This window comes from Chrysemys picta, chromosome 16, assembly GCF_011386835.1.
Source record: "Chrysemys picta bellii isolate R12L10 chromosome 16, ASM1138683v2, whole genome shotgun sequence".
NCBI classification, from domain to species: domain Eukaryota; kingdom Metazoa; phylum Chordata; order Testudines; family Emydidae; genus Chrysemys; species Chrysemys picta.
Genome location: NC_088806.1, coordinates 23,280,178 through 23,304,181, shown reverse-complemented (window position 1 = coordinate 23,304,181; position 24,004 = coordinate 23,280,178). Strand labels below are relative to the sequence as shown.

Sequence of the window (24,004 nt, the reverse complement as noted above, 5' to 3'; positions counted from 1 at the left end):
TGAAATCAATAGTCTGCTGGTGGGAGAGAAGCATCAGGCCCTTTCTCGTCAGTGCATTGATCTGCGAAGATACAGAATCCTCCACAAGTTTCTTGGAAGGCTGGAGTGATCTCATAACTATCAACTACTTAATTCCCAGGTGCCCGAGGGGTTTGAAAGTGTAGCCAATGAATGTCCCTCTGAACACAGGGTCACATTCAAGATTTCCTGTAAAATGAGAACTCCCTTGTGTAATATGGTGCATTTGAAAACAAATTCCCTCTGCCCCATGTAGCTCATAGGAAACCTAAGGTTATTTGCTGACTCTTCATCTTTACCGAGTTTTCGCGTCTCACCTGTGAGGAATGTATCCAGCATGTCTGTGCTGGAAATAATGAAACCAAATACCCCAGTGGAGCCAAACAGAACCAAATGCACCTGCTGGCTCTTCTGCACGTGTTCATCTGGGCCCAGAATGTTTGTCACCTCCTGCAAAACAGGGCAGGGCCTCAGGGGGACAGAGAATTACCAGTGATACTATTAACCTTGGAATCAGGCTTCCTCCCATGTTCCAGCCCCACCTCTACCTTTAATTAATCTGCCTGTGACTGTCTTAGTGATTCTTCCCCACAACATTCAGTCACTACCATTCCATAGGGATTCACCATCCTCTCACCTTCTCCGTATTCCACGTCCTCTGAACAATACGGAGCCACACCCTCTTTCTGTGCACAGTCTGGCTCCTCCACATCACACCAACACCCTACCTTCGAACTCAGCACAATCCCCTTACCTGGCTGCAATCTATTAGGTCTCTCCAGCCTCACACCACCTGGGAAGCAGGGCCCAGCCTGTCTCTACTCACTCTGTCCTCTCCTTCCTCAACACTCAGGAGGAGCTCTGAATGGATGCCAAGGCTCAGAGAGATCTGTGGGGTGTTCAGCAAGCACTCTCGGTCACACAGCTCTTCAGCGGAGACGTACTGCTCACAGCGACACCTTGCCAAAGAGAGAAAGGGTCTTGGTTACATACAGTCCCTGGGCAAGCAGCTGCAAGATGCAGATGGTTAGACTAGCTCCATTATTCTATAATCTGTACAGTCAGGTGGTCAGTTCTGTAAAAGTGGAAAACAGGGATTGCCAGAGTCGATCACATGCAAGGTCCATCTACTGCAGTATCTCAGACAGTGGCTAGTACCAGGTGCTTCATAGGAAGGTGTAAGAACCTTGCAGCAGGCAGACGCGGGATAAGCTGCCCTCTCTCTTATGTTTCATCCTGGTCTCTCATAGATATTGGTTTAAGTCCTGAAGCATAAGGTTTGTATCCCTTCCAGACTTTTTGCTGAGAGCAAGGAGAGGTGAGAGCAACGTACATACTGATTCAGTGCTCTCCTGCTATGTTTCTATGCAATCTATTTTTTTACTCTCTGGAGGAGTTTTTGAGGTACAGCAGTTCACCCACACAGAACAGGGTAATGTCCTACAGATACTGATTGACTTCTATATTCAAGAGCCTCTACCTGAAACCATGAAAGTGATTTAGACCCAAAATGAAGCAGCTCCATTAAAAGGATGAATGAGGAATGAACTCTGAATTAATCATCAGTTTTGGTCTTAATTTTCATAAGCGACTAATGATTTTGAGAGACCAACTTAAGACAGCTCAAAGTGCTGCTCACTCGCCCCCTGAAGATCAGGTCCCTTTCAGAGGTCTCTAGTTGGGCACCCGTATTATTAGTTACTTTTGAAAATGTGAGTGCCTTGTATTTATGCTTCTTCATTTAGCAGAGCGAAGTCAGTGTTAGTGAATGGAGACGGAGACCTAAGGCCAACATTTATCCACAGAAAAAGTCCAGCAAGGGGAAAGTTTTCATACCCACTCAGCCCTGCCCTGGAGAGACCCCCATCTCACCCAGCCCGTCTAGGGTGGGAGTGATACTCTGAGCTAGCCAGAGTTTTCATAATAGGAGACTGGAGTGAGACTTACATGCCCAACTCTGCACTGAGTTCTCCGCCCAGCGCACCACAGAAGGGAGAACAGTCATATAGTTCGGGGGAAATGCATTTACGTGTGGATGCCAGACGGACTTCCCCGGGAGCACAGCGCTCCTCCACCTGCAACAACAATGTGAGAACACACATGTGAGATAGGGACAAGCACTAACGTTACACCATGGCCATGGCATCACTTGAACTGTCTCCCCCACCCCATCCAACAGCCGAACTCCAGGATTCAGAGGGTAACCTCTTACCCACTTAACACTGTTACAAAAAGTAGTGGTCAGAACACAGGGAGGAAGAATAAGACCAATTTCACTTCCATTACAGTTCTCCAACCAGCTCTAACTGAAATGTGCCATAAAGACAATCCCAGAGACATAAGTTCCATAGATATGGCCTCTATTACCATAATACATAAGCATCTCACAACACCCGCTGGGGAGGGAGAGAAGTATTATCCCCATTTCACAGAGTGGGAAGTGAGGCACAGAGAGACTTGTCGAGGGTCACAGAGGGATTTTGCGGCAGAGCAGGGAATTGATCCCAGACTCGAGTCCCAAGTTTGTGTTCTAACCACTGCACCATCCCCTCATATGTTACATTACCCATCCCCTGAGCCATTCAGTTTCAGTGCGCACAAGGGCTGTTCTGCAACAATCTTACCTGAGGCTGGCAGTCTTGGTCACTGTTGGTGTCAGAATTTTTCTTGCCTCTCTCGTCATAGTAAACGTACCCTGCTTGGCAGATACAAGAGCCATCTGACTCCTGAAAAGCCCGGTTCAGCCCATGGCAGCTACAGCTGCTAGCCCCTTCGGAGACAACAGCAACAGTGCCAAGGAATTAGGTGTGCGAATCAATGGAAGGGAGCATCTTTTGTGGAACAAACTGTGCCCTCAAAAAGGGAACTCGTCCCATGTCATCTGTTCCCCATGGTTCCATGGCGTACCTGCTGACTTTATGGACACACCCAAGTGCACAGTCACTTTATCCTTGGAAAGCTGATACAGCTATGTGGAGGGGCGTGGGGCGAGCTTGATTCAGCTGCCTTATGCAGTCTCAACACTATGGTCACAGAAGTTCCTGTGGCAGGATCCTTCGCACTGAGAGGCAGGAGGGGCCCAGCTGGGGGTTTTCAGAAGCGGCAGATAGACAAGCTCTCTTTTAACTTGTCCACTGAGCCATCTGGGTCAGGATGGGGCCAGCTGAGGGCTCTGTGGATCGCCGGTCCCAGCCCACTAGGGACGACTTGAAATGCTAGAGTTATGCAGCAAGGCAGACCCCGGCATGTTATCTATTCTTCCCTCCCGCTTGTACCCAATGGGACTAAATCCCCTCAGCTACCATAGTTTGTGTGGGGCAGGAGGCAGGTTTGAAGGCCGTGCACTCAGTCTCAGCTAGAGGACAGACCAGGGGGCAGCTGGGGGTCGGAGGCAAACACAGAGCATCAAAGAGGCCCCAGTGGGCTGTCCTGTTCCTGGTTGAGGAAGTCATTCATAATGAGCACAGAGGCCAACGGATTGGTGTTTTACCACCACTCTCTAACCAAGCAAGCCAGCTTCCCCTACACAAGGCGTGACTCACCTGGCTGTGAGGAGGAAGAGCTCCCGCACGGGAAACACCCTGCCTGAGCATAGAGGTGGTTGAAGGAGCCAGCAGGGCAGGCATGACATTCCTCGGGCTGCTTTGCCAGGCTGCTGTTGCCGTGGGTCCCTGGGGGGCAGGGCATGGGTGCAGGTGCCAGGGGAGGGCAGTAATACCCCCTGGGGCAGGGCTGCTGGAGATAACTTGCACTGCCTGGGGAAAGCAACAGGGGCATGTCAGACACAGCGACTGCTGTCCCCTCCACTGGGGAAACACTGGACAGAATGGAAAGGACCCAGCCCAGTGCAATTCTGGAGACAGGCAAGGGGATGAAATTATTCAACTGGGATGGAGCCAGTGGCACCCAGTGTGGTGTATGCGTGAGGCTCTCCGTGCCCTGCACAAGTAGCTCATGTGCCCGGCATGCTTAACAAAGGATCCCAGTGGAAACCTGCCATCAGCTGTCTGAAAGATGAGTCTTCCTCTCCTCTGAAAGCCAACAGTGTCGCTTGGCAAGTCCTGAGTGCCCTCTAACACCCAGACTCACAGCGGGATCCCCTGTAATATACCAGCCCTCCCACAACCCAGACTGACAGCCATGTCCCCTATATTGCCCCAGCCTTCTATTCCACAGAGTCCCTGCTCAGTTACCTTGGGGGCAGCTGAAGCCTGATGGGCAGGGCTGGCAGGATGGGCTGAGGAGGGAGTCACTACGGTAGGTGCCCGGATCACAAATCCTGCAGCATTTCTCAAAGGAGTCCCTTGGGCCGGTCACGTTCAGGGCTGTGTAGCCTCCCTTGCAGAGCAGTGGATGGGCACTGCCTGGGGGGCAGTAATAGGGGAACACACACCTAAAGGGAGAGACAAAGGCAGGAAGCCAGGTGAATGGGAAAAGAACTTTGCTGCAATTCCTGGTGGCCAGGCTGGAAGGGAACTAGTCTTCACAGCATCCTAGGATACAGGCAACGGAGAGGAGGAGAGGGAGGAGAAAAAGTCGCCTGGGAAAGCAGCAGTTAAATGCCTACCTGGGAGAAGATAATTGCTACATTTTAAGAAAAGTGATAGAATGGAACCGGCTTCAAATGGAGTGATGCGTCTTTATAGAATCAGTGAAAGTCCATTCAAATGCAGCGAAGCTTCTGTCGCTACACTCTAAACAGAGTTTCACCATATCACAACTCCCTGAAAGCAGGTTCCAATACACTGACAGCTGTCTAAACCCCAGAACTACATGGAGTGACGCTTTGCACAGATATATTCAGAATGACCTTGAGCTGCACTAGCAATACTGGACTGGATGTGAAAGTAACACATCATACTAAATTTGCAAAAGCACCATTTAAATCGGAACCCTTGGAAATGCTCACACATTTCTAAGCACACAGTTCTGGATTACAAAGTCACGGCTCATACACAAACTCTGTTTTGCATGTGTATACAGATACCATGTGGACATGCAACTCTACATTTTACAACTTCCCAGAATGAATTTCCAAAAACAGGAAAATAAAAATTCAGAGGTTAGCTCAGTGCAAATTTAAAGGGGGTCTCATCAGGCCAAATTCTTTCTCCCTGCCCCATTCCCCTCCCCCCCACCCCCAACCTCAGGCAGACTGCTACAAACTGAGGATCACCCTAACTGGCCCCAATAGTTGAAGGCCTACTATTCCAAAATCTGCGATTGTGATGGGAAATAATTTTGAAACATTTGCAAAATGCATGAAGGTTGTGACTAAAACCTTCTGATTTTACAGTAGGTGGATTTCAGAGTATACAGAGCTGCCAGGACCCTAGTACTGCCTTCACCAAGAATGCTCTATACTCACAGCTGCTCGGGGATGTTGTACTTGGATGATCCTTCCGGACAATAATATCCACCTGGACACATGGAAGGGACCCCTGTGCGCAGCCCACAATAGGAGCCACCCCTGCATATGGTTGGATTCACTGAACCTGATGGGGACATAAGAACTGGTGATAACGTGACATTCCCAGGGAGCAGCGGAAGGAGATGGGGGGATATTTAAACCCTGTGATCATTCAGTGGGCAGGACATGTGGTTAGGATGATGGAGGACAGATCAGCTAAGTGTCTCATGGAAGAACATCCTTATGGTGCCCAACCTCATGGCCAGCCAAGGAACAGACGGAGGGATAACACTGAACAAGATGTAAGAGTTCCTAACATGAATTACCATCAGTGGAAAAAATTTGACCTTGACAGGAGGTGGGGGGACATTGTGAGAATGGCGAGGGACTTCTGTGGTCTATAGAGCCAGGGAGGAAAGTACCATCCCTATATGCCCCACCTTGTTCACTGAAGGACACAGACCCATTTGCTGGAAGTCCATCTACTTGCCTATTAACTTAAACTTGAACACAGAAAGGGACTGGCTCATGTCTGGCTGCTGCAAGGCACCTGTTCTTCTCCAGTCCCAGCTCATTCTGCTTGGGTGTCACAATCACGGCAAAACTGAGCATGGGATTCCGTGGGTGACAACCAGGTAGGGCCTCAGGATGCTCAGCCTGCCCGCGATGTCACCTCAGGGTGAGCGGCCCCCATGAGACTCACTGCAAGGAAGCGATCGCAGGGCCACCCCTGCCTGCTACAATCAGGAGCCATCGTGCGCAGTGTTGTGCAGAAAAAGGGCGAAAAACAAGTACCGTGGGCATCTCACCTGGTGGGCACTCGTAGCCGGGTTGGCAAAGAGCTCCTTGGACATTGGGCAGCCCCGTCTCTGCTGGGTCCGGGCAATAATAGCCAGGAGAGCAGGGGCCACACTCTTCCAACGATGCTGCACCAGGCTGGGTCCTGAAGGTACCAGGAGGGCATAAAAGCCTGTCCCCTTTACCTGGGCACCAGTATCCGGGGGGGCAGAGGTAGTCTTCAAAACTGGTAAGGCCTGGTGGAGACAGAATGAAAAGAAGGGCAGTGAAGGGAAATAGTGGCAAGTTGCACAGGTTCTATCACCGCCGTGAACATGAGGGGGTCATGCAGCAGACCCTGGAATTTCGACCCCCTCCTGTCTCAGGGTTTGATCCCACCGCAATGGGAGATTTGCATCTGACTTCCACGGCAGCAATATTTGGCCCTCAGCTGGCAGCTCACCTGGTGTTTGGCAGAGATAACCTGGGGGGCAAGGCTGGCAATCTGCCAGGCTCTGGGCCCCTGGAGCTGTGCGGTAAGTGTGCTCAGGGCATTGCTGAGGTGCCAAGAGAGTGATGGGCTCGGTGAGATTCACGCTGCCACAGTAGTGTCCAGGGGGGCACGGATAGGTCACTGGATCCCCTGAACAAACAGAAAACAGGAGCATCAGCAGAGGTACTCTCTCTCTCCAGCCAGAACCTTCTTCCCCAACCTCCTCCTGGACATCTCGCATTGGATTCTATTCAAACACCCACACGGACAGAATCCAGCCACAAACAGCACACCTCTCTGAAAGATTAGAACTACAGAGCATAGGGGAACTGGAGACTGAATTTGGTTTGGGGCCCCTCTCTAGATCAGTGACTCTCAACCTGTTCAGACTACTGTACCCCTTTCAGGAGTCTGATTTGTCTTACGTACCCCTAAGTTACCCCTCACTTAAAAACTACTTGCTTACAAAATCAGACATAAAAATACAGAAGTGCCACAGCACATTATTACTGAAAAAAATTGCTTACTTTCCCATTTTTACCATATTATTATAAAATAAATCACGTGGAAAATACATATTGTACTTGCATTTCAGTGTATGGTATATAGAGCAGTATAAACAAGTCATTGTCTGTATGAAATTTTAGTTTGTACTGACTTCGCTAGAGCTTTTTATGTAGCCTGTTGTAAAACTAGGCTAATATCTAGATAAGTTGATGTACCCCCTGGAAGACCTCTGTATCCCCAGGGGTACGTGTGCCCCTGGTTGAGAACCACTGCTCTAGATTATAAAGCCCTGCTTACATTTAGAGAGCTTAATAAAAAAATAAAAATTAATACTAATAAAAAAGTATAAGGTGAATAAAGTGTGTATTTATTCTTTCCTCTGCAGTATCCAGCACTGGTCACTCACTGATGAAGACAGGGTACCTTACCGGCTGGACCATGGATTTGTCCAAGCTTCCTGTGTTTCACATTCCAAACCCCTACATCAGTACCAGCTTGACTGGCTCACTGATTTCACACACACACTTTCCTCTCTGACACATAATCAATTATTCCCACTATCTCCCGAGTCCCAACCTGCTTTACACCAGTGGCCTGGTGGACAGGGCAGGCAGTCTTCTCTCCGCCTTGCCCCTGGGATAGCTCCAATGGTGTTGGGGGGGCATGGCGTGGGCACCTCGGAGCCTTCCTGGCAGTAGAAACCTAACGGAGAAACAAAAAATGTCCCTTTTGTTGGGCAAGGTGACTCCGTGGCTATCTCCCTCTGATACAGCATTAGCAGCTGTGGGTGAGCTGTTCGCACGAAGAGAAAAAAACAGTCACCTTCAGAGCTTGCCAGGCCAACAACCCAGCAGTGTGAATTTGCACCAGCAGACGTTGGCATCATTATGTTCCATTAACCACCTCCTGACATTAGCATCACCTGACAAGTCACAGAGGTAAGAATTGACAGTGGGTAGAGTCCAGAGCTCCAGGAGTCCCGCTCCAACATAAAACTAAGGCTATAGGGCCGGTTATCTCCCCTGGCAGCTGAGCCAGAAGAGCCCACACTCTGGGACCCCATCTCCAGCCCAAGGTGGACAGTTTGGGGGTGATAAAGCCAAAACCGACCATGCAAAACACTAATTCAATGTCCCCTTTCGACACCAAGGCACTCCAAGAAATAACCAAAGGGCAAAGCATGATGAATGATCATATGGAAGATCAGAGCTTAGGACTCAAGGCTCTTGCTCTGAATTCAGCACAGAAGGGGGAACAGCATGCAGACAGCTTGCTCAGCCCCTTAGGGCAGCACTTACCAGGACAAGAGTCATTGGAGCTAGACTGGGGCTGAGGCATAAAGTTCAGCCGGGCTCCGGGTTTGGACACCGGGATTGCTTGGATCTGGGATTTTTGGTCAGGCATGTCTTTGTTCAGAAATCAGGAAAATGGAAGGAGCGGATGAGGAGGCACTAATGAATGCAGCACTTTCAATACAGATAAAGATCCCCTTTACTCACCCTAAACTGATGGGACCTTCAAAGCAGGGGTCAGCACAGGTCATGCAGAGATATCAGACACTTGCTCATTCAGAGTCCCTGGCTGGTTAAAACCAGATATCTACTGTACACTTTACATACCACTGTGATTTTCACTCACCTGCTGGGCAGAGACCCGCACGCACCTGCCCCCAGCGGCATTCTGTCAGGGAGCTCCAGGGAAAGTCATGGCCCTGGGGAGTAGACTCAGAACTCCCGGCCTGGCAGAAGTACCCAGCAGCACACTTCCCCTCCAGCCGCCCGCCCCTGGTGTAGAGAAAGCAGTGGGAATTTACATGGGAAGCTGCTGGAGATGTGCTTCATGCAAACACTAGCTCATATGTTGGACCCTGCCTGCAATGTACCCATTACTGGCAAACTGAGAACTTTGTAGCCCTAAAAGGTGCAGGTGGACTGAGGGACTGGGCCCCCATTTCATAAAGACAGAGATTAGAGGGGAGGTGGGCTCCTGCGCTGGAATGCTGGCTCTGACACAGGCCCTTTCCGTGACCTTGGACAAGACACTTCAGGTATAATTGACAAGGAAGTTCAGTGAGACCCAGGCTCCCAAGTGACACTTTTGAAAATGGGACTTAGGCTCCTAAGTCACTCTGATGCCTTTGAAAACATTACCCATCATCTCTCTCTGCCTCAGTCATCCGTCCCCTCTGTACGATGGGCTGACAATGCGTACTATCCTTGAGAGATGGGTCTGAACTCAAACACTGCAGCCTAACACTGCCAATGGTTTGGGAAGTTCACCTCTGCCTACAAAGTTTGTGCCTGAAGCCCATCTCGATAGACCCCACACCATGAGGCTATTGTGCACTAAATAGCTAATGTCTATTAAGCTCTTTGTTCGTATAAAGAGCCAGTGAAGTGCTAAGCAGAATGATTTTCACTTGCTTTCTGCGAGCAGGAATGATCTGCAGAAATTCTTTTCCGTACCTGAGGCTGAATAAAATGAACAGCCTGTCCCAGCTGAGTCCTCAGTTTGCCCGAGGAAACTCCGAAGGGTGTTCCTAAATTTTGTGGTAATGTCTGTCATGACATGATAAATGTCTATACAATAACAAATGGTTTACAGAAGGGAGACCTGGCACTTATGCTCTCCCTCTCTCGTAGCACAAGAACAAGGAGAGTCTCAGGAAACTGGAGACAGCATCCAAAGCAGGACAGCACAGAGGCAAAGGTGGAGGGTTCCCTCCACACAGCTCTCAGTGGCACAATCTGGGCTGGAGTAAAAGTTTTCAGTATGTATACTGGGGTCACTTCACTGACTACTGAAGTACAGCCACCTCTGGGGTGGAACAAAGCAGCTGCTCAACCACGCACAACAATGCAGCCCAACTGTTTAGGGCAGGGAGGAAGAATACTAGCTCCAACTTGAAACTACAGAGGCAACAGGCAGAATAAGGACCTGCAGTAGTGACCGGGTGAACAGGCCAGGCATTCTCTCTCCTCCCTGAGGCCAGTCATGTCTGGAGGGGTGAACGTGCCATCGGGACACGGAGAAGGAACCAGTGTACCTAACACAGAAACATGAGAGTAAATATAAAGCCAGAGAGGGCCTGGAAATGCTTTACAGTACTTCTGTCATGCAGGAAGCCCATTATTTGCAGTGACTCTACTCTTTTGAATTGGGAAGTTCTGTCTCATGTAGCTGCACAGGCATTGTCAGGGTGACAAAACCAGCCGCGTCACCAGCAGGCTCTCACTCATAGGGCATACTTATTCACATGCTCTGTGCTGACATGGAATTTGCTCCAGGCTATCAGGGTCTGATCAGTGCAGAGGACATTGCAGAGCCCTTAGGAGCAAACACCTGCACCCTGAACTGAAGGCATCACCGAATGAAGAAGGGCTCTGCTTGGTGCCTACCTGTCTGTTCACGCCCCAGGGCCGTTCCCCCAAGCCTGCTCTCGGCTTGTAGTCTCACACATACTTACACCACTTCTTCTCTCCCTCCCCTCCAGCTTGGAGGAAGGTATGCACAAGGGGCCTGATTCTTGCCTGCCTGGCACCTGGTCATTCATACTAGTGCAGAGGGAGTGCATTGTGATTGCATAATGTTTTACATCCACATCACACAGATGTAAATGATTCCATCAGGTACAAGGGAAAGGTAAGTATGGCCCATGGTTTGCTCTGCTTCTACTCCCCCATTCCCCAGCCTTTAGAAGAATCCCTCCTTGCTTGTAGTGAGATGCACTGACATAGGACCAATGGGAAGATATATACCCAGCAGGGAAGGGACAAGGAGTGGAAGGGGAAGTAGCAGTGGCGATGTGGCGGGGAAGGGCATGTACTGGCACATGCTATACAGCCAGGCCAGGAGAGCAGTATGAGCCAGCGTGTGCTACTGTGCGTGTGAAGGACTATCCCATACATACCTTCAGGACAGTAGGTGTGTGGAGGGCAGGGTTGGGGGTCTCCTGCAACTGCCTCTTGGCAGTAGAAGCCTGGTTGGCAAGGAATGCAGGACTCAGAACCCCTGTTTGGCTGGTATTCCCCGGTGGGGCAGGGGGCTGGATGGGCAGACCCAGAGGAACAGAAGTGACCCTAGGAATCAGAAACAGAAGGAAGAGAAATGCACAGAGATTCAACAAATTCAGGGTCTGTTTGTAGGGCCAACTACTGGAGCTGCTGAAACAAGTGGCAAAATTCCTCTTGACTTAACTGAGGCCAGGCCTGGGCCCGTGGCCTCTGCAGCTTCTCTCCACATGAAAGCTGGAAACTCTTTGCCTTAATGTTAACTGACACTGTTGGCTGTCACCAGCGGGCAATCCTGGCAGAGGTGGCAAAGACTGAATGGGTATGGAGACCCAACCCCCTTCTCATCCCGGCCAGAGGACAGTACCTTGGGGCAGAGGAATGCAGTGGGGCTGAAGGAGCTGAAGTTCGCTGGGCAGTAGAAACCCGCAGCACAGGGTCCTGTAGGTGAGCTCAGACCGATGCTAGCACAGAAGAATCCAGGATAGCATGGCACACAGCTGTCCTGGGAGGAGCCACCTGGGTTGTGGGGGTGGGAAGAGCTAGAGTTACAGGGGAATGGCAGATGTGGGAGGAAGAGCTCATCTGAACCACAGTAACATCAATGTTGTGTTTGCTATGATAATTATATTGTAATCAGCTGGCCAGGATGCACACCGCTGCCCCCAACTGGCTGTAAATAGAACTGTCCTACTGTGTGTCACAGGCAGTATACTGCTGACCACTAAGGGAGAATCTCCCTTAATTCAAGTGACAGGGGCCTGTGCTTTTGTAGCTGACAGGTCTGAGTTGCATCTTTGGTGTTGTCTTGGATTTTCCTAGCGGTCCTGGTGTCCAGCATTGTGACCACCATAATGTTCCCAGGTAGCTACAGATTTGTTACCATATGCAGTGCAACCAGAAATTAGACCCTGCTGCTCTGTGGATCCCAGGAGAAATCCATGAGGGGAGCCGCACTCACCTGTGGCATTATTCAGGGTGCCCACTGGGCAGGCGACCGGGAACTGAGTGCCCCCCGGACAGTAGTGTCCAGGTGGACAGGGCCCATTGAGTGGGAGCCTGGGTGTCCTGTGCGGGACGGCATCGGCAGCTCCTCCTGAGCAGTAATAGCCGGCTGAACACAGACCTGCCATTGGGAAAAAGAGGGTGCTCAGGGCTCAGCCCATGGCACTTAGTTCCAGCGGGGTCAGGGGAAGTACCTACCCCAGCCCCAGAACTAGACAGCTGGGCCCAGGACAAAAGCAGCTTTCTACTGTCTCCTCTACAGTATCCACCAGGGATACTCCCCTATATCGTCACCTCCATCCTCTGACTCCCTGGGCCCTTCTATTCTAGACTGACCTCCCATCCCCCAGTCTCTACATTCTCGCCCCCACCAATCATTCATCCTGACACCCCCAGGCCTTTCTTTCCTCTCCTGGTTCCCCTTGTGACTCTGTCCTCTGGAATGAGCTCAGTTTTTCCTCTCTTCCTTCATAACTCAAACCTTTGCATCTTGGCATCATCTTAATTGCTCTGTGCTAGAGAGAGAGAGACAGAGATGAGCTGAGGGGACGGCAGAGAAGGAGAGAGCACTGGGGGGCTAGAAAGAAAAGAGATGGGAGACAGAGTAGGAACAGAGAGAGAGCAGGAAGAAAGAAGAGAGAGAAGGGAGACAAGAAAAGGAATTGGGAGGGGGAAGCTAAAGGACTCGAGATGACAGATCCAAATCCCTTTACACCAACTTGATTAACAGAGTGATGGAGTGAATGAGAGTAAGAGAGAGGGAGGGGTGTGGGGGGTTCCTTTAACTCCCTTCCGCCGATCTTTTAGGAATCTCCACCACCTCCTGGCCTCATCCAGCTCAGAAAGCCCCACTCCCTGCCCTCCTCGCATGAAGCAGGAGAAAGCCTCAAGGACTTCCAGTGCCTGGATCTACCAGGACAACTTACCATCTGGTTCCCAGTTAGCGTCCCCCCTGCAGTACCTCCCCACTGGACACAGTTTGCATGCAGCGGGGGACAGTGCCCCCTCCAGGGTGTTCATGGTACCTTCAGGGCATGGCAGGGGCATTGCAGTCCGAGCTGGACAATAGTAACCTGTAAATACAAAGAGGTGAATTAGGCATGCCTCATCAGACAAAGCACCTGCCTTGGAAACCTGGCTCCACTGATAGTTAATGGCAAAACTCCCATTATCTTCAACACAGCCAGGATTCCACCCCATGAGCACTGGGGTCATTCGGACTATTTACTGCCCTTAAAAGGAAGGAAGGCACTGCTGGGTCTGGTGCCCAGGGTGGGTGAGCAGCAAAGGGAAGCTGTGTGCATTTCTATGGGCTCCCCCTCACACACTGCACCTTCCCGTCTTGGGTTAAGGGTTCTGCTGTACAGCTGGATTCCTTACCTCTGGGGCAGCTGACTGGCTCCACAGTGGCAGCATGTCTGCAGGCCATACCAGCCGGGCAAGGGAGGCAGGTGCTTGCTCCAGGCATAGGGCTGAAAGTGCCTGGCTCACAGGGTATCTCCAGTCTGGTGCCAGTAGGACAGTAGAAACCACTGGGGCATTTGTAACCATGAATCCCATTGGAAGGGCAGGGAGCAGAGTTTCCTTCATGACAAACATACCTGTGAGTGGGAGGAGAGAATTCAAAGAGCTGAAAAATGGGCCTCCCAGCACCGCTCTGATGGACGAAAGGGAGTGGGGGGCTAGGCACCTTTGGGAATTTTTCTTTTCGGTGCAAATGACTGGTAAAACATCTATTTGTTTCTGCTACTGCAACTGAGGGTATGGCTACACTTGCAGCTGTTGGTATACATTCCAGCTTGAGCAGACGTACCCGCGCTAGCTCTGATCCAGCTATTGTGCTAAAAATATACCTCCAGCACTCAGTGTAGATGTACCTTAGTGCCCACAACATGCCCCCAATCTGGACAAACAGGGCTTTCTGCTCTGACAGGTCTGGAAATTGCTTTTTTCAAAACTGAGGTTTTTACTTAAATGAACAGGGCTAAACTGCTCAGCTTCCCTTGTCTTCAGTCAGAGTAAGGGTACAACCACTGAGAATCAGGCCACTTTCATTTGGGTGCCTAACTTTATTTATTTATTACTGAGTCACATTTCTGCTGCACTGCACCACAGAACACCAATTCCAAGCGTGGGCACCCCTAACAATTTCTTTAAGCTATATCTGATACAGAAAACAGACTCCAGTAATTACCTATGGATATCACTAAATACATACAAGCATTTAATAAGCCCGGACAATTAAATCCTCATTCCCCCACAACCTCTCCCAACTTCCTATGGGCTAAGGAGACCACATGGACCCTGCAGCATGCCCTAAAGGAGAACAACCTCAGGTCAAAGGGGGACTGACTTCCCAATCTCCCTCAGAGAGGCTGTTCTGCCAGAAGCCGTCTCTCATACCAAATGGGGTCCAGCTTCTCCCCATGTAGGTGCTTGTCACCTGATCAAGTCACCTCTTAACTTTCTCTTCAATAAACTAAATACATGGAGCGTTTTTAGTCTCTCACTGTAAGGGATGTTTGTGAGATGGATGAGCAATGGCCTAACAGCATTTTTTCATCTGCAGCCTCTTGGAGTGTAATGTTCCCTTTTTATTGATTAGTGCACCCCCTTGTGCGAGAAGAGTTTAATGCAGGAGAAAGGAAAACAAAAAGAAAATGTTCTGTGTTGACAAATTATACATTACTTGGGCATCACAAAAGGCAAACTCTCTGGGCTAAATCATGAGTTTGTAGCAAACCATACATCTCTGTATTTAATTTAATGCTGGTGGAAGGCATAAGGTTGACAGCCATGGAGATTTAAGGCTTCTGTACCATCTACAGAACAGACAGACCAAGTGCAGGCTTCATAGCTGACCTGAAAGGACCAGCACCCCTCCAGGGGAGAGAAGGATTAACTGGGGTTCAGTTAATCCTTGACATCTGTTTGGAGATTGTCAACAAGAGGGCCAATTGTGTCACGGGGCCGGACTTGCTGTGGCCCTGCATCTTGAGCAGTCATTTACACCAGTGCAAAGAAGGCTACACAATGAACCAGGTGTTTCAGGTGTTGTGGTTGCAAGTTACATCCAGCTGATATAAACGATTACACACAAGGTGCAGGACAACAGAGATTCAGACCCAATGTCTTTCTTGGTTTGAACTCCTGTCCCACAGAACTGGATTGATATCACAAATGCCTTTTGCATAGGTCAGTGAGTAGCCACCTAATGGCAATAATATTTGATGAGTATCAATTTGGGGTGGATTCTAACTGGTGACCTAGGAGGCAAAAGCTCTATATCCTATTACCCAACTACTGGGTCATCTCAGTCCTGTGCCCCTATTTGTCAATGATGAGGTGTTATTGGGTGCCCCGATGTTACTTCCAACGGAGGCCTGCAGGTCTCAGTTTGCCAATACAAAAAGGAGAATGATCACACTGCCACACCCTGCACTACACGGCGATGTCTGGGACAGATCAGACAATCCTGCCTGGCTGCAGTACTGTCCCGCTGGGCAGGGCTGGCACTGCTCCTCTGCTCCCAGGCCCAGGGAGGTGGAGTAGGTTCCAGGAGGGCAGGGCATAGGATGGCTTGTGCCACTGGGGCAGAAATGCCCAGGAGGGCAGATGTCATTTCCAGGCAGAGGTAGGCCAGCAGATTCCACCTGTGAAACAAAAAATAGAGAGAAAGAGAAAATTAACACCCAGGAAACACAGGTTTCCCAGTTAGTGCTGCAGAAAGACTGGAAAGCATGGATGTGAGCTGAGCGCTGCAGGTCTGCTCCCATTGGAGCTCTCACTGCAGGACTGGCCTGGCTTAAAAGGGGCTCCTGGAATGTTGGCTGGTCCAACGTTGGCCAACGTTTGTGCCATGAATTAGCCAGTGGGGTTTCTAGGCAGCACAGCACCGATATGAGAGGTGCAGGAATAAAGACATGGCAGTGACTGATTCCAAGGCATCATCACATCTCGGCAGCCAGGCTACCGCCTACTCTTCTCAGAATTTATTAGGAATGGAGCTGCCTCCAAATACCAAGGAGCTCTCCCACAACATCTGAAACATCATGGTACTTTGCTGGAACAATCACAAACACTGCAGCTTCCACGGGCATTACTGGAGTGTTTGGGAGTGATTACTCTACAACATTATAGGGTTATTATTATTAATAGGTTAGAAGCCTTTACTCCCTAGTCCAAACCCAAGATCACTGCTTTGGGGATACCATGGTGGGCAGCCAACCCTTAGCATTCACTCACCTTGTGTCTGATGGGGGCTGGGTGGATGGCTCCCTGGGTGCAGTAATAGCCGGAGTGGCAAAGCCCCGATGGCTGGGACAGTGCTGTAGATGAGCAATACGTGCCTGAAATTAACAGAAAAGAAATCCAAAGTCAGGGGCTCTCCAGGTCTCCTCTATGTCGTATCTGCTGAGAAAGTCAGTGTGGAGTAACTGAAGGCAGAATTTGACCTTTCATCTTTCCCCCAAGTCTTCCCTCAGATGCTCTATAGATTACTTGTGCCAGACCTTTACTTACCTGCTGGGCAGGGCTCACAGTCAGATTCATCAGTGGCACCAGTCTTGGGTCCAAATGTACCCCTTGGACATGGATGTTCTGTACCAAAGCTGGTACTGGGTGGACAGAAATACCCTTTAGGGCACAGTCTGGGAGTCTGTGTCCCAGAACCTAGAACACAAAGAATGGCAACTTGCTCTGGAGATTTCATGATTGTTTCTCTTGTGACTAGGGAGTTTTTATATGTTGACCCTAAACTCCTACCAGAACATTAAGCCTTTCTTGACCCCCTGCTGGCTCAACTAAATGGAGGATATCTCAGTTCTAGTCCTAAATTCACTGAGCATTGTGTAGAGGCTGCCTGCCATCTTCCTCCCAAGACTGGGCAGAGTCAGGGCAATGGGTGAAATGCTCATTGTAAGTAAATCTTGCTGAGTGCTTTGGGTTCTCTGAATTGGAGGTGCTACAGGAATGTCCATCATCATTATTACGTTGCTATGTTTGTCTGGCTGCAAAGCTTTGTGGCTTGAGCGTGGCAAAAATGGTCTAGTGTTGTCCCACCCCTTCTGGCCTGCTGCTTGACACTCTAACAGGTGTATTTCTCCTTCACCCAGTGGCGGAACTGACCTGCCACCCTTCCCTGCTATACCAATGCATGCAGTGCCCACCTGGCAGAGGCTTACTGAAGTGAATAAGGACATTCTGAAGTCAATGGGAATTGCACCTGTGGGTCTCGGAGGAGAACTTGCCCCATTGTGCTTATCAGGAAGACACTGTTCTCAGTCTTCCCCCAGCAACAGACATCGCCCCCTTACATCAAAAAGCACAGCCCTCCCCAGCACCCCCTCACTTTTGCTGGCTGGTTCACAGAAGAATCCTGCTGGGCAGATGTCACATGATTCTTTCCCTTCCTGTGTCTGGTGGGTCCCCCTCTCACAGGCCATGGGAATGGCAGATCCTGCAGGGCAGTAGAAGCCACGGGGGCAGCGATAGGAGAGAGGAGTGGGTGAGGTCTGGCCTGGCGGGCAGTAGTAACCAGCAGAGCACAGTCCCTCTGCAGCAGTTTTTCCTAGCCCTGCAGTTATGGAAGAAGAAGACCCTTTTGGTTCCCATCCTATCCCTCAGGTGTATGGCCTCATCACATGCCCAGTTCAAATCAGGAAACAAATGTTCTCCACAGTGAAAATCCAGCCTCAGAAAGACAGATGCTTATTACTGCATCACCCAGGCAAGCCAGTCACTGCACCAATCAAAGCACAGCTCTGCTATGCAGCAGCTGTCCTGGGGAAGCATGGGGTCCTGGGTACAGCTCTGAGTTGGGATCTAGGAGGTTTGAGTTTCATTTCCCGCTCTCCCACAAATTCCTTGTGTGAACTTGGGCAAGCCACTTCACCCCTGGTTCCCTATCTGTGAAATGGGGACAGTAATCCTGCTGTATCTTGCAGGCCAGGTGCAGGAGGGTAAGTGAGTTAATGCTTGTGAGGTGCTCAGATATTAATTACAGTGATAGGGGACAAATAAATGCCTGGGTAAACAGACAGAAGGTGCATACCACCCGAACAGTAGTAGCTATCTCAGAGCAGTAATATGATCCTTCACTTACAGTAGATCATGGCTGCTAACCAGTGTCAAACACCTGCCCGCCAGGCTATTTCATGTCCCTGGAGTATGGGGAAGACATCTCTGGCATCGAGATCATACAGTGCCTTTGTCTTTCTGTTGGGTCTTTATTTATGATATTAAGAAGTTCCTATGCTACCTCACTTTACTGAGCCACACCAGACATTTCATTCATGACCCTGGCACTGAGCATGTGGGCAACGTGGTAACAAGCACCAGCAGCTTTTTAAGGGGTTTAAACCCCAAGGGGGCAGAGGAAGTGTGACTGGCCCAAGGTGGTAGAAAAGAGAAACTGGATGAAGCTGAGCCAAGGAAACCATTGTCATACCAAGAAACCCTTCTGAATGGTGAAATGTCTGAGCCTGGAAGAGGCACCCAAAGAAGTGTTGGAAGACAAGTAAAACTAGGCTGGACATATACCCTGCAGGGAACCATCCTACACTGGCCAAAGGAAATGGGCTAATGAGCTAATGTGATTATCTGCAGTTATAACAGGATAGATCCTGGAATGTCTGTTAAGACAAATCTACAGGAAATAAAGCTGGGAAGAGCATCTACTCCCACTTGTCTGTTACTCCACCTCCTCCTCCCCAAACATCAAACAACACTGATGAAGACTCATACCACTGCAGAAATATCCGGCCGGGCAGGGCTGACAGTCTGTTGAGTGCCATTTCCCACCATGTGGGTTGAGGCTTCCAGCACCACATGGGATTGGGGACTCTGTGCCTTTGGGGCAGTAGGATCCAGCTGGACAGCGTTTCTGGTCTGGCCGTGTGGATTCCATATCACAGTAATACCCAGCATGACAGGTTCCTGCAAAGCAGAGAATTTCAGGAAAAAGACTAAGAAATGTGAATCTCAGAAATGTCAGTGGGTTGGTGGCTTAGCTGGTCTTGTCCAGAGAGTTTTTGTCTAGAAATCCAGCTGTTAAATTCACAATTTTTGAGATTTCTGTCTCTTCCAGCTTTTAGTCTGGCTGGGGATCTTCCAAGTTTAGTTCCCATTTGATCCAAACTGGAACAGGATTCAGAACTTGACTCTCCCCAGCATCTTGGTGCCCTACAAATTGTAATGGGACAGACCCATTCCTAGGTTAGCTACCGATTGGTGATGCTGTGGAATAAAAACAATGGCACGAATCTCATACATACACATCCATGATGTATACTACTCACCTGAAATGCTGGCCAACCCTTCTCCTTGGCAGAACTTCCCCCCAGGGCAGGGCAGACAAGCATTGTGGGATGCCATCCCAGACTGGGGTAGAAAGGTGCCAGTGGGACATGGCACTGGGCTGCTGCTACCCAGTGGGCAGAAGTGTCCTGCTGGGCACAAGTCTCCAGTTTCATCGTTAACAGGATTAGGTACATGTGCCTTCAAAATGCAGTAATACCTGGGCAAACAAGGGCCACTCGGGGTCAAGAGGCCTGGTGCGGGGGAGGATAAAAACAAAAAACAGGCGTTATGTAGTTCACAAGCTCAGGGCTGCAAAAAATGGCCAAGCCATGGCATCTAGATTAATTCAGTGTCTAATGCCCCATGCAGCGCTCTCCTGCTCCTACACCACACTATGATTTATCCACAGAGGCATTTAGAAATGGGGCTAACAAAGAACCTGACATCCACCTAACCAAGGAGAGAGAATACAGGATAAATTAATCCCACACCCAAACCACCTCTGGTTCAGGATTTGTAATCCTTCACCAACCGGGTCTGGCCAAACCAAAACCATTTTTGTCTTTGCCCATCTCTGTCTAGCTTGCAGAGATGAAGGTTTTATAATGACATTGGGATCTTTTATATCTAGAGCACTTTTCAGCTCCAAAAATTCCCCAAAAGATTGTGCAGAGATGGCTTCACCCACTGCTGAAATGTGGCCACTTCTGGAGTGAAGCACAACAGCGGTTTACCAGGACATAGCGTCACAACACAACAGTGCAGGACAGCGACTAAACAAGGATAAGTATATTCAATGTGCAAACAGTATACCAGTTGAAACAAGCTAATCAGGGGGTTAGTTTCTAAGGCCACATTTCCTGTTGAGGTTTCTCTCTCATGCATGAAATCAAGACCTACTGTCTTCATTCCAAGTTCAGTTGGACCTTCCAAGACAAACTGCAGGATCTTCCCAGCCTGAACAGGGAAGCTAATCTCCACTGGTCTGCTCCTTACCTGCATCTGCACAGAATTTTCCCCCAGGGCAAGCCCTGCAGTCCTTAGAATTGCTCAGCCCAGTCTGGTTACTGAAGGTGCCCTGGGGGCATGGGTACTGCTTGGCAGCTTTAGTTCCTGAGAGACAGTAGTATCCAGCCGGGCAATCTGCTGGCTTGATCATTCCATGTGAAAAGGTCTCATTGTGATCTTGGATTTGGACTTCTGGGCCACAGAACCTACCAATAAAAGGCCAAGTTGAAATTAAACTGTCACAGCCCACAATTCTGCCAGGATAGAGAAGGGCCATTCTCCATGCAACACCTGTAGTCTGTGACTGCAAAACAAGGCAATGTAGAATGCCCTTCAGGAAACAAATGAAGGACTCAGATGAAACCTGTCTGGGGGAAGCTGTTATCTTTGGGACCATTTTGCACCTCTCTGGAGACATGTCTACAGGATGACAACTCTGTGATGAAGGGCTTACAATACAGAAATGGATATAATCAGACGGAAGGAGATACAAGGACATGATCAAGGAGACCAGCCATGTATATCAAAGGATATAACAGAGCAGCCCAAGGCAAATCATCAAGAGGGGAATTCTTATGCTAATTCCCAGTAGAAGAACCAGGATACTGGAGCAGGCTAAATGCATTCCACTTACTTTCCTGTTGGGCACGTCTTGCACAGGCTTTGACCAGTCTGGTCCTGGTATTTCCCAGAGGGACAGGGTTTGGGCTCTGGGCTGCCTGTGGGGCAATAGTGGCCAACAGGACATATATAATCTAGGAATAAGAGAATGGATTGGATTAATGCTGAGACTGTGCATAACTTCTGAGTGCTGCTGTATAGGGCTGTAATGGCCAGGTGTAGTAAGGGACAGTGTCAAAGGGAAATAACTCACAGATTTAATACCGTGAATGTTTCATGAAGAACTGAAGAGAATCTGGGGTATGTTAACAGCTTTATCAGACACATCCAGCCAGGCTGGAGGCCTACAAGGTGCTCAATAAGGAACAACTCCAACGACCATTGAAATTCTTCCTCTGACTTCACTGGGGGCGGAGTATACCCTGAAGCAGGGGTTCTCAAACTGGTGGTCGGGACCCCTCAAGGGGTCGTGAGGTTATTACATGGGGGGTTGCGAGCTGTCAGCCTCCACTCCAAACCCTGCTTTGCCACCAGCATTTGCAATGGTGTTAAATTAAAAACACTTTTTTAATATATTTCTCGGGGGGGTCACACTCAGAGGCTTGCTATGTGAAAGGGGTCACCAGTAAAAAAGTTTGAGAGCCACTGCCCTAAAGCTCTCGAAGTCCAGTCCTGACCCACAATGGGCCTTATGAAAAACTTGAGATGGATTCTTCAGGGATTTCCTCTGTTTCATTTGTTCCAGTCCATGAACACAAAGGGATAATCTTTGCATAATTATAGCCATGGGTAGGGTAAGGTCTTTGAGGGGTCGGGACTGCCTCTTTGTTCTGTGTTTGTCAGGCACCTAGCACAAAGGGGTCCTGGTCCACAACTGGGGCTGCAAAGTGCTACCCCAATAGAAATAACAATGAACAAACTGGACAACCATACAGATTCACTCCCAGCTCAGCTCAGCAACTGGCGATAGTGCTTAGGTGGCTTTATCAGAACTGTTCACAGCTCCCCTGTTTGGCTAAGCTGGGTACAGGACTTAAAGGGACATATCTCACAGTAACTAGCAATTTTGGAACATTTCCATTATTGCTACTTTCACTCATTTCCCTATGAGAAGGGTCATCCAAGAACTTTCCTACCTGGATTAAGTCCTGATACAGACCCCTCTGGGCAAAACCAGCCTTCCTTACACCGCCCCTCTGGTGTACTTTGACCTCGGTGGGAGCAGAACCATCCTGCTAAACAGGGCCGGCAATCTTGTGCTGATTGGCCACCATGATGGGCCAAAAAAGAGCCTCGAAAAGAAAAAAAAATCCATGCTAACATTCTCCCAGCATCCTGGACATGCCTGGATATCCCTGTGGGGAGGAGCGCTGAAAAGCTGGAGGGAGAGCTCTCCGCAAGTCTAGTCCCAGCCTCTCTGGCCAGGAGATGCTGAAGCGAATAGTGTATGAGCATTGGCTGTGGTGGACCTCACAGATAGTGCAGTCCCAGTCTTCCCTGTGATGTGATGGTTTAGGAGGTGGCATTTGAGCGCTAGTTGCTGGGTAGTTTATATCCATTCTGGTCCTACCTAAGGAGGAGTAGCTCTGGTTTACAATATCTACAGGCCAATACCAGGAAACTAAGCAATCCAAAAAGTGTTTCTCTCTCTCCCTCCCCTTGCCATAATCCTTATGCGTTTTTAATGAAGGTGTGAAAGACCAGTTCCCGTTGTTTGTAGGGAACGGAACCGAAACGGAGGATTTTAAATGTTTTCGGCTCCCCATTGCTTTGCCACATTTTCCCAGAGTGGCTTGGCAAAGCCATCTCTCCACCTCCTGGAGCATAGCTGTTATTGGGGGCACATTTAGGGCTGGATGCTCCTCATTTAACAGCCTCAGAGTGAAAGCTAAGATCCCGTGCTGACAGAAGCTGCCCCTTAGGCACTGCTGGGGCATGCTTCAGCGCCACACAGCAAGGGGCTTTAAAACAATGTCAGGAACTCAGGTGTCCCACGAGGCATCGGTCAAAGGAAAGAAGGGCACCCAGCAGCTGTTGTCTGATCTACCTGGGGGACATGGAGATGGAGAAGAACTTCCTTGGGGACACACGTAGCCTGGAGGACAAATATTTCCTACTGCCCCATCTGTTGGGTTGGGGAGCGTGGACCCCCTAGTGCAGTAAAAGCCAGCATCACAGGGACCAGATGGCACAGCCAGCTCTGCAGATGCACAGTACGAGCCTAGAACAGGAAACAGAAGGGAGATCCTCATTCAGGCTCCATGTCTCTGTGCTTGTCCCACTAGATTCCCAAAGCATTTGAGCTGCAATAATGTCATCGCATACAGGCCATTGAAGCAACAGTAAATGGGAGACAGCAGCGGTCTAGTAGTGACAGCACAAGACTGGGATAGTCAGAGGAGTTTGGCAGGTGGGGGAAGGGTTTGTGTCAAAAATTTGGTCTCTCTGGCAAAAAATAATATATCCTCTCCTACCTGGGGTACAGGGAATAGGAAGAGATGAACCACCAGGACAAAACGTTCCTGCTTGGCATAGCCTGAAGGACCCGCGAGGTGAAGCTTCTGACCCTGCTAATGGAAAGGACCGAACTTGAGAGAGGCAAAGGAACATACAGCAGCAGAAAGAGCCTCACTCCCATGTCCCAACCTCTCCTTCTCGCTAGGTACTTACAGCACATGACCTTCATCACCACATTTTGTGAAATGCACCAGATGGTTGGAAATTCCACCCTATGCATGTCCTCCTACAAGGGAAATACCCACCCAGCCTCTCCCCAGGGAAGTGATCTACTTCTGCCAAGATTGCAGACCCATTGCAAACACACATCCCCACCACAAACAAGGGTTCTTGTTTCAT

At 49.6% G+C, this 24,004-nt stretch overlaps 1 protein-coding gene across 1 annotated transcript; it reads right to left on the bottom strand.

Moving 5' to 3' along the window:
* Positions 1-120: 120 nt before the first annotated feature.
* LOC101947238 (zonadhesin-like) lies at positions 121-23,834 on the bottom strand. Its single transcript, XM_005303721.5, has 29 exons — positions 23,819-23,834; positions 23,623-23,736; positions 23,196-23,369; positions 22,285-22,440; positions 21,162-21,282; positions 20,516-20,733; positions 19,519-19,770; positions 18,965-19,156; positions 17,571-17,795; positions 16,742-16,891; positions 16,466-16,569; positions 15,656-15,873; positions 13,601-13,821; positions 13,147-13,293; positions 12,177-12,341; positions 11,583-11,734; positions 11,116-11,284; positions 10,143-10,251; positions 8,844-8,989; positions 7,782-7,907; positions 6,669-6,848; positions 6,238-6,462; positions 5,387-5,513; positions 4,212-4,411; positions 3,561-3,773; positions 2,643-2,788; positions 1,966-2,093; positions 845-977; positions 121-468 (listed from the first exon to the last, which is right to left on the bottom strand). Exons 1-29 carry the CDS (start codon positions 23,832-23,834, stop codon positions 121-123), a joined length of 4,875 nt encoding a protein of 1,624 aa, XP_005303778.5.
* Positions 23,835-24,004: the final 170 nt, after the last annotated feature.

Excerpts from the sequence above, each read along its gene's own strand:
- LOC101947238 (XM_005303721.5), bottom strand. Across the intron at positions 8,990-10,142 it reads TCACCCGGTCACTACTGCAG|GGGCGGGCGGCTGGAGGGGA; the intron begins GTCCTTATTCTG and ends TCTCTACACCAG. Across the intron at positions 6,849-7,781 it reads AGGCCACTGGTGTAAAGCAG|GGGATCCAGTGACCTATCCG; the intron begins GTTGGGACTCGG and ends CTGTTTGTTCAG.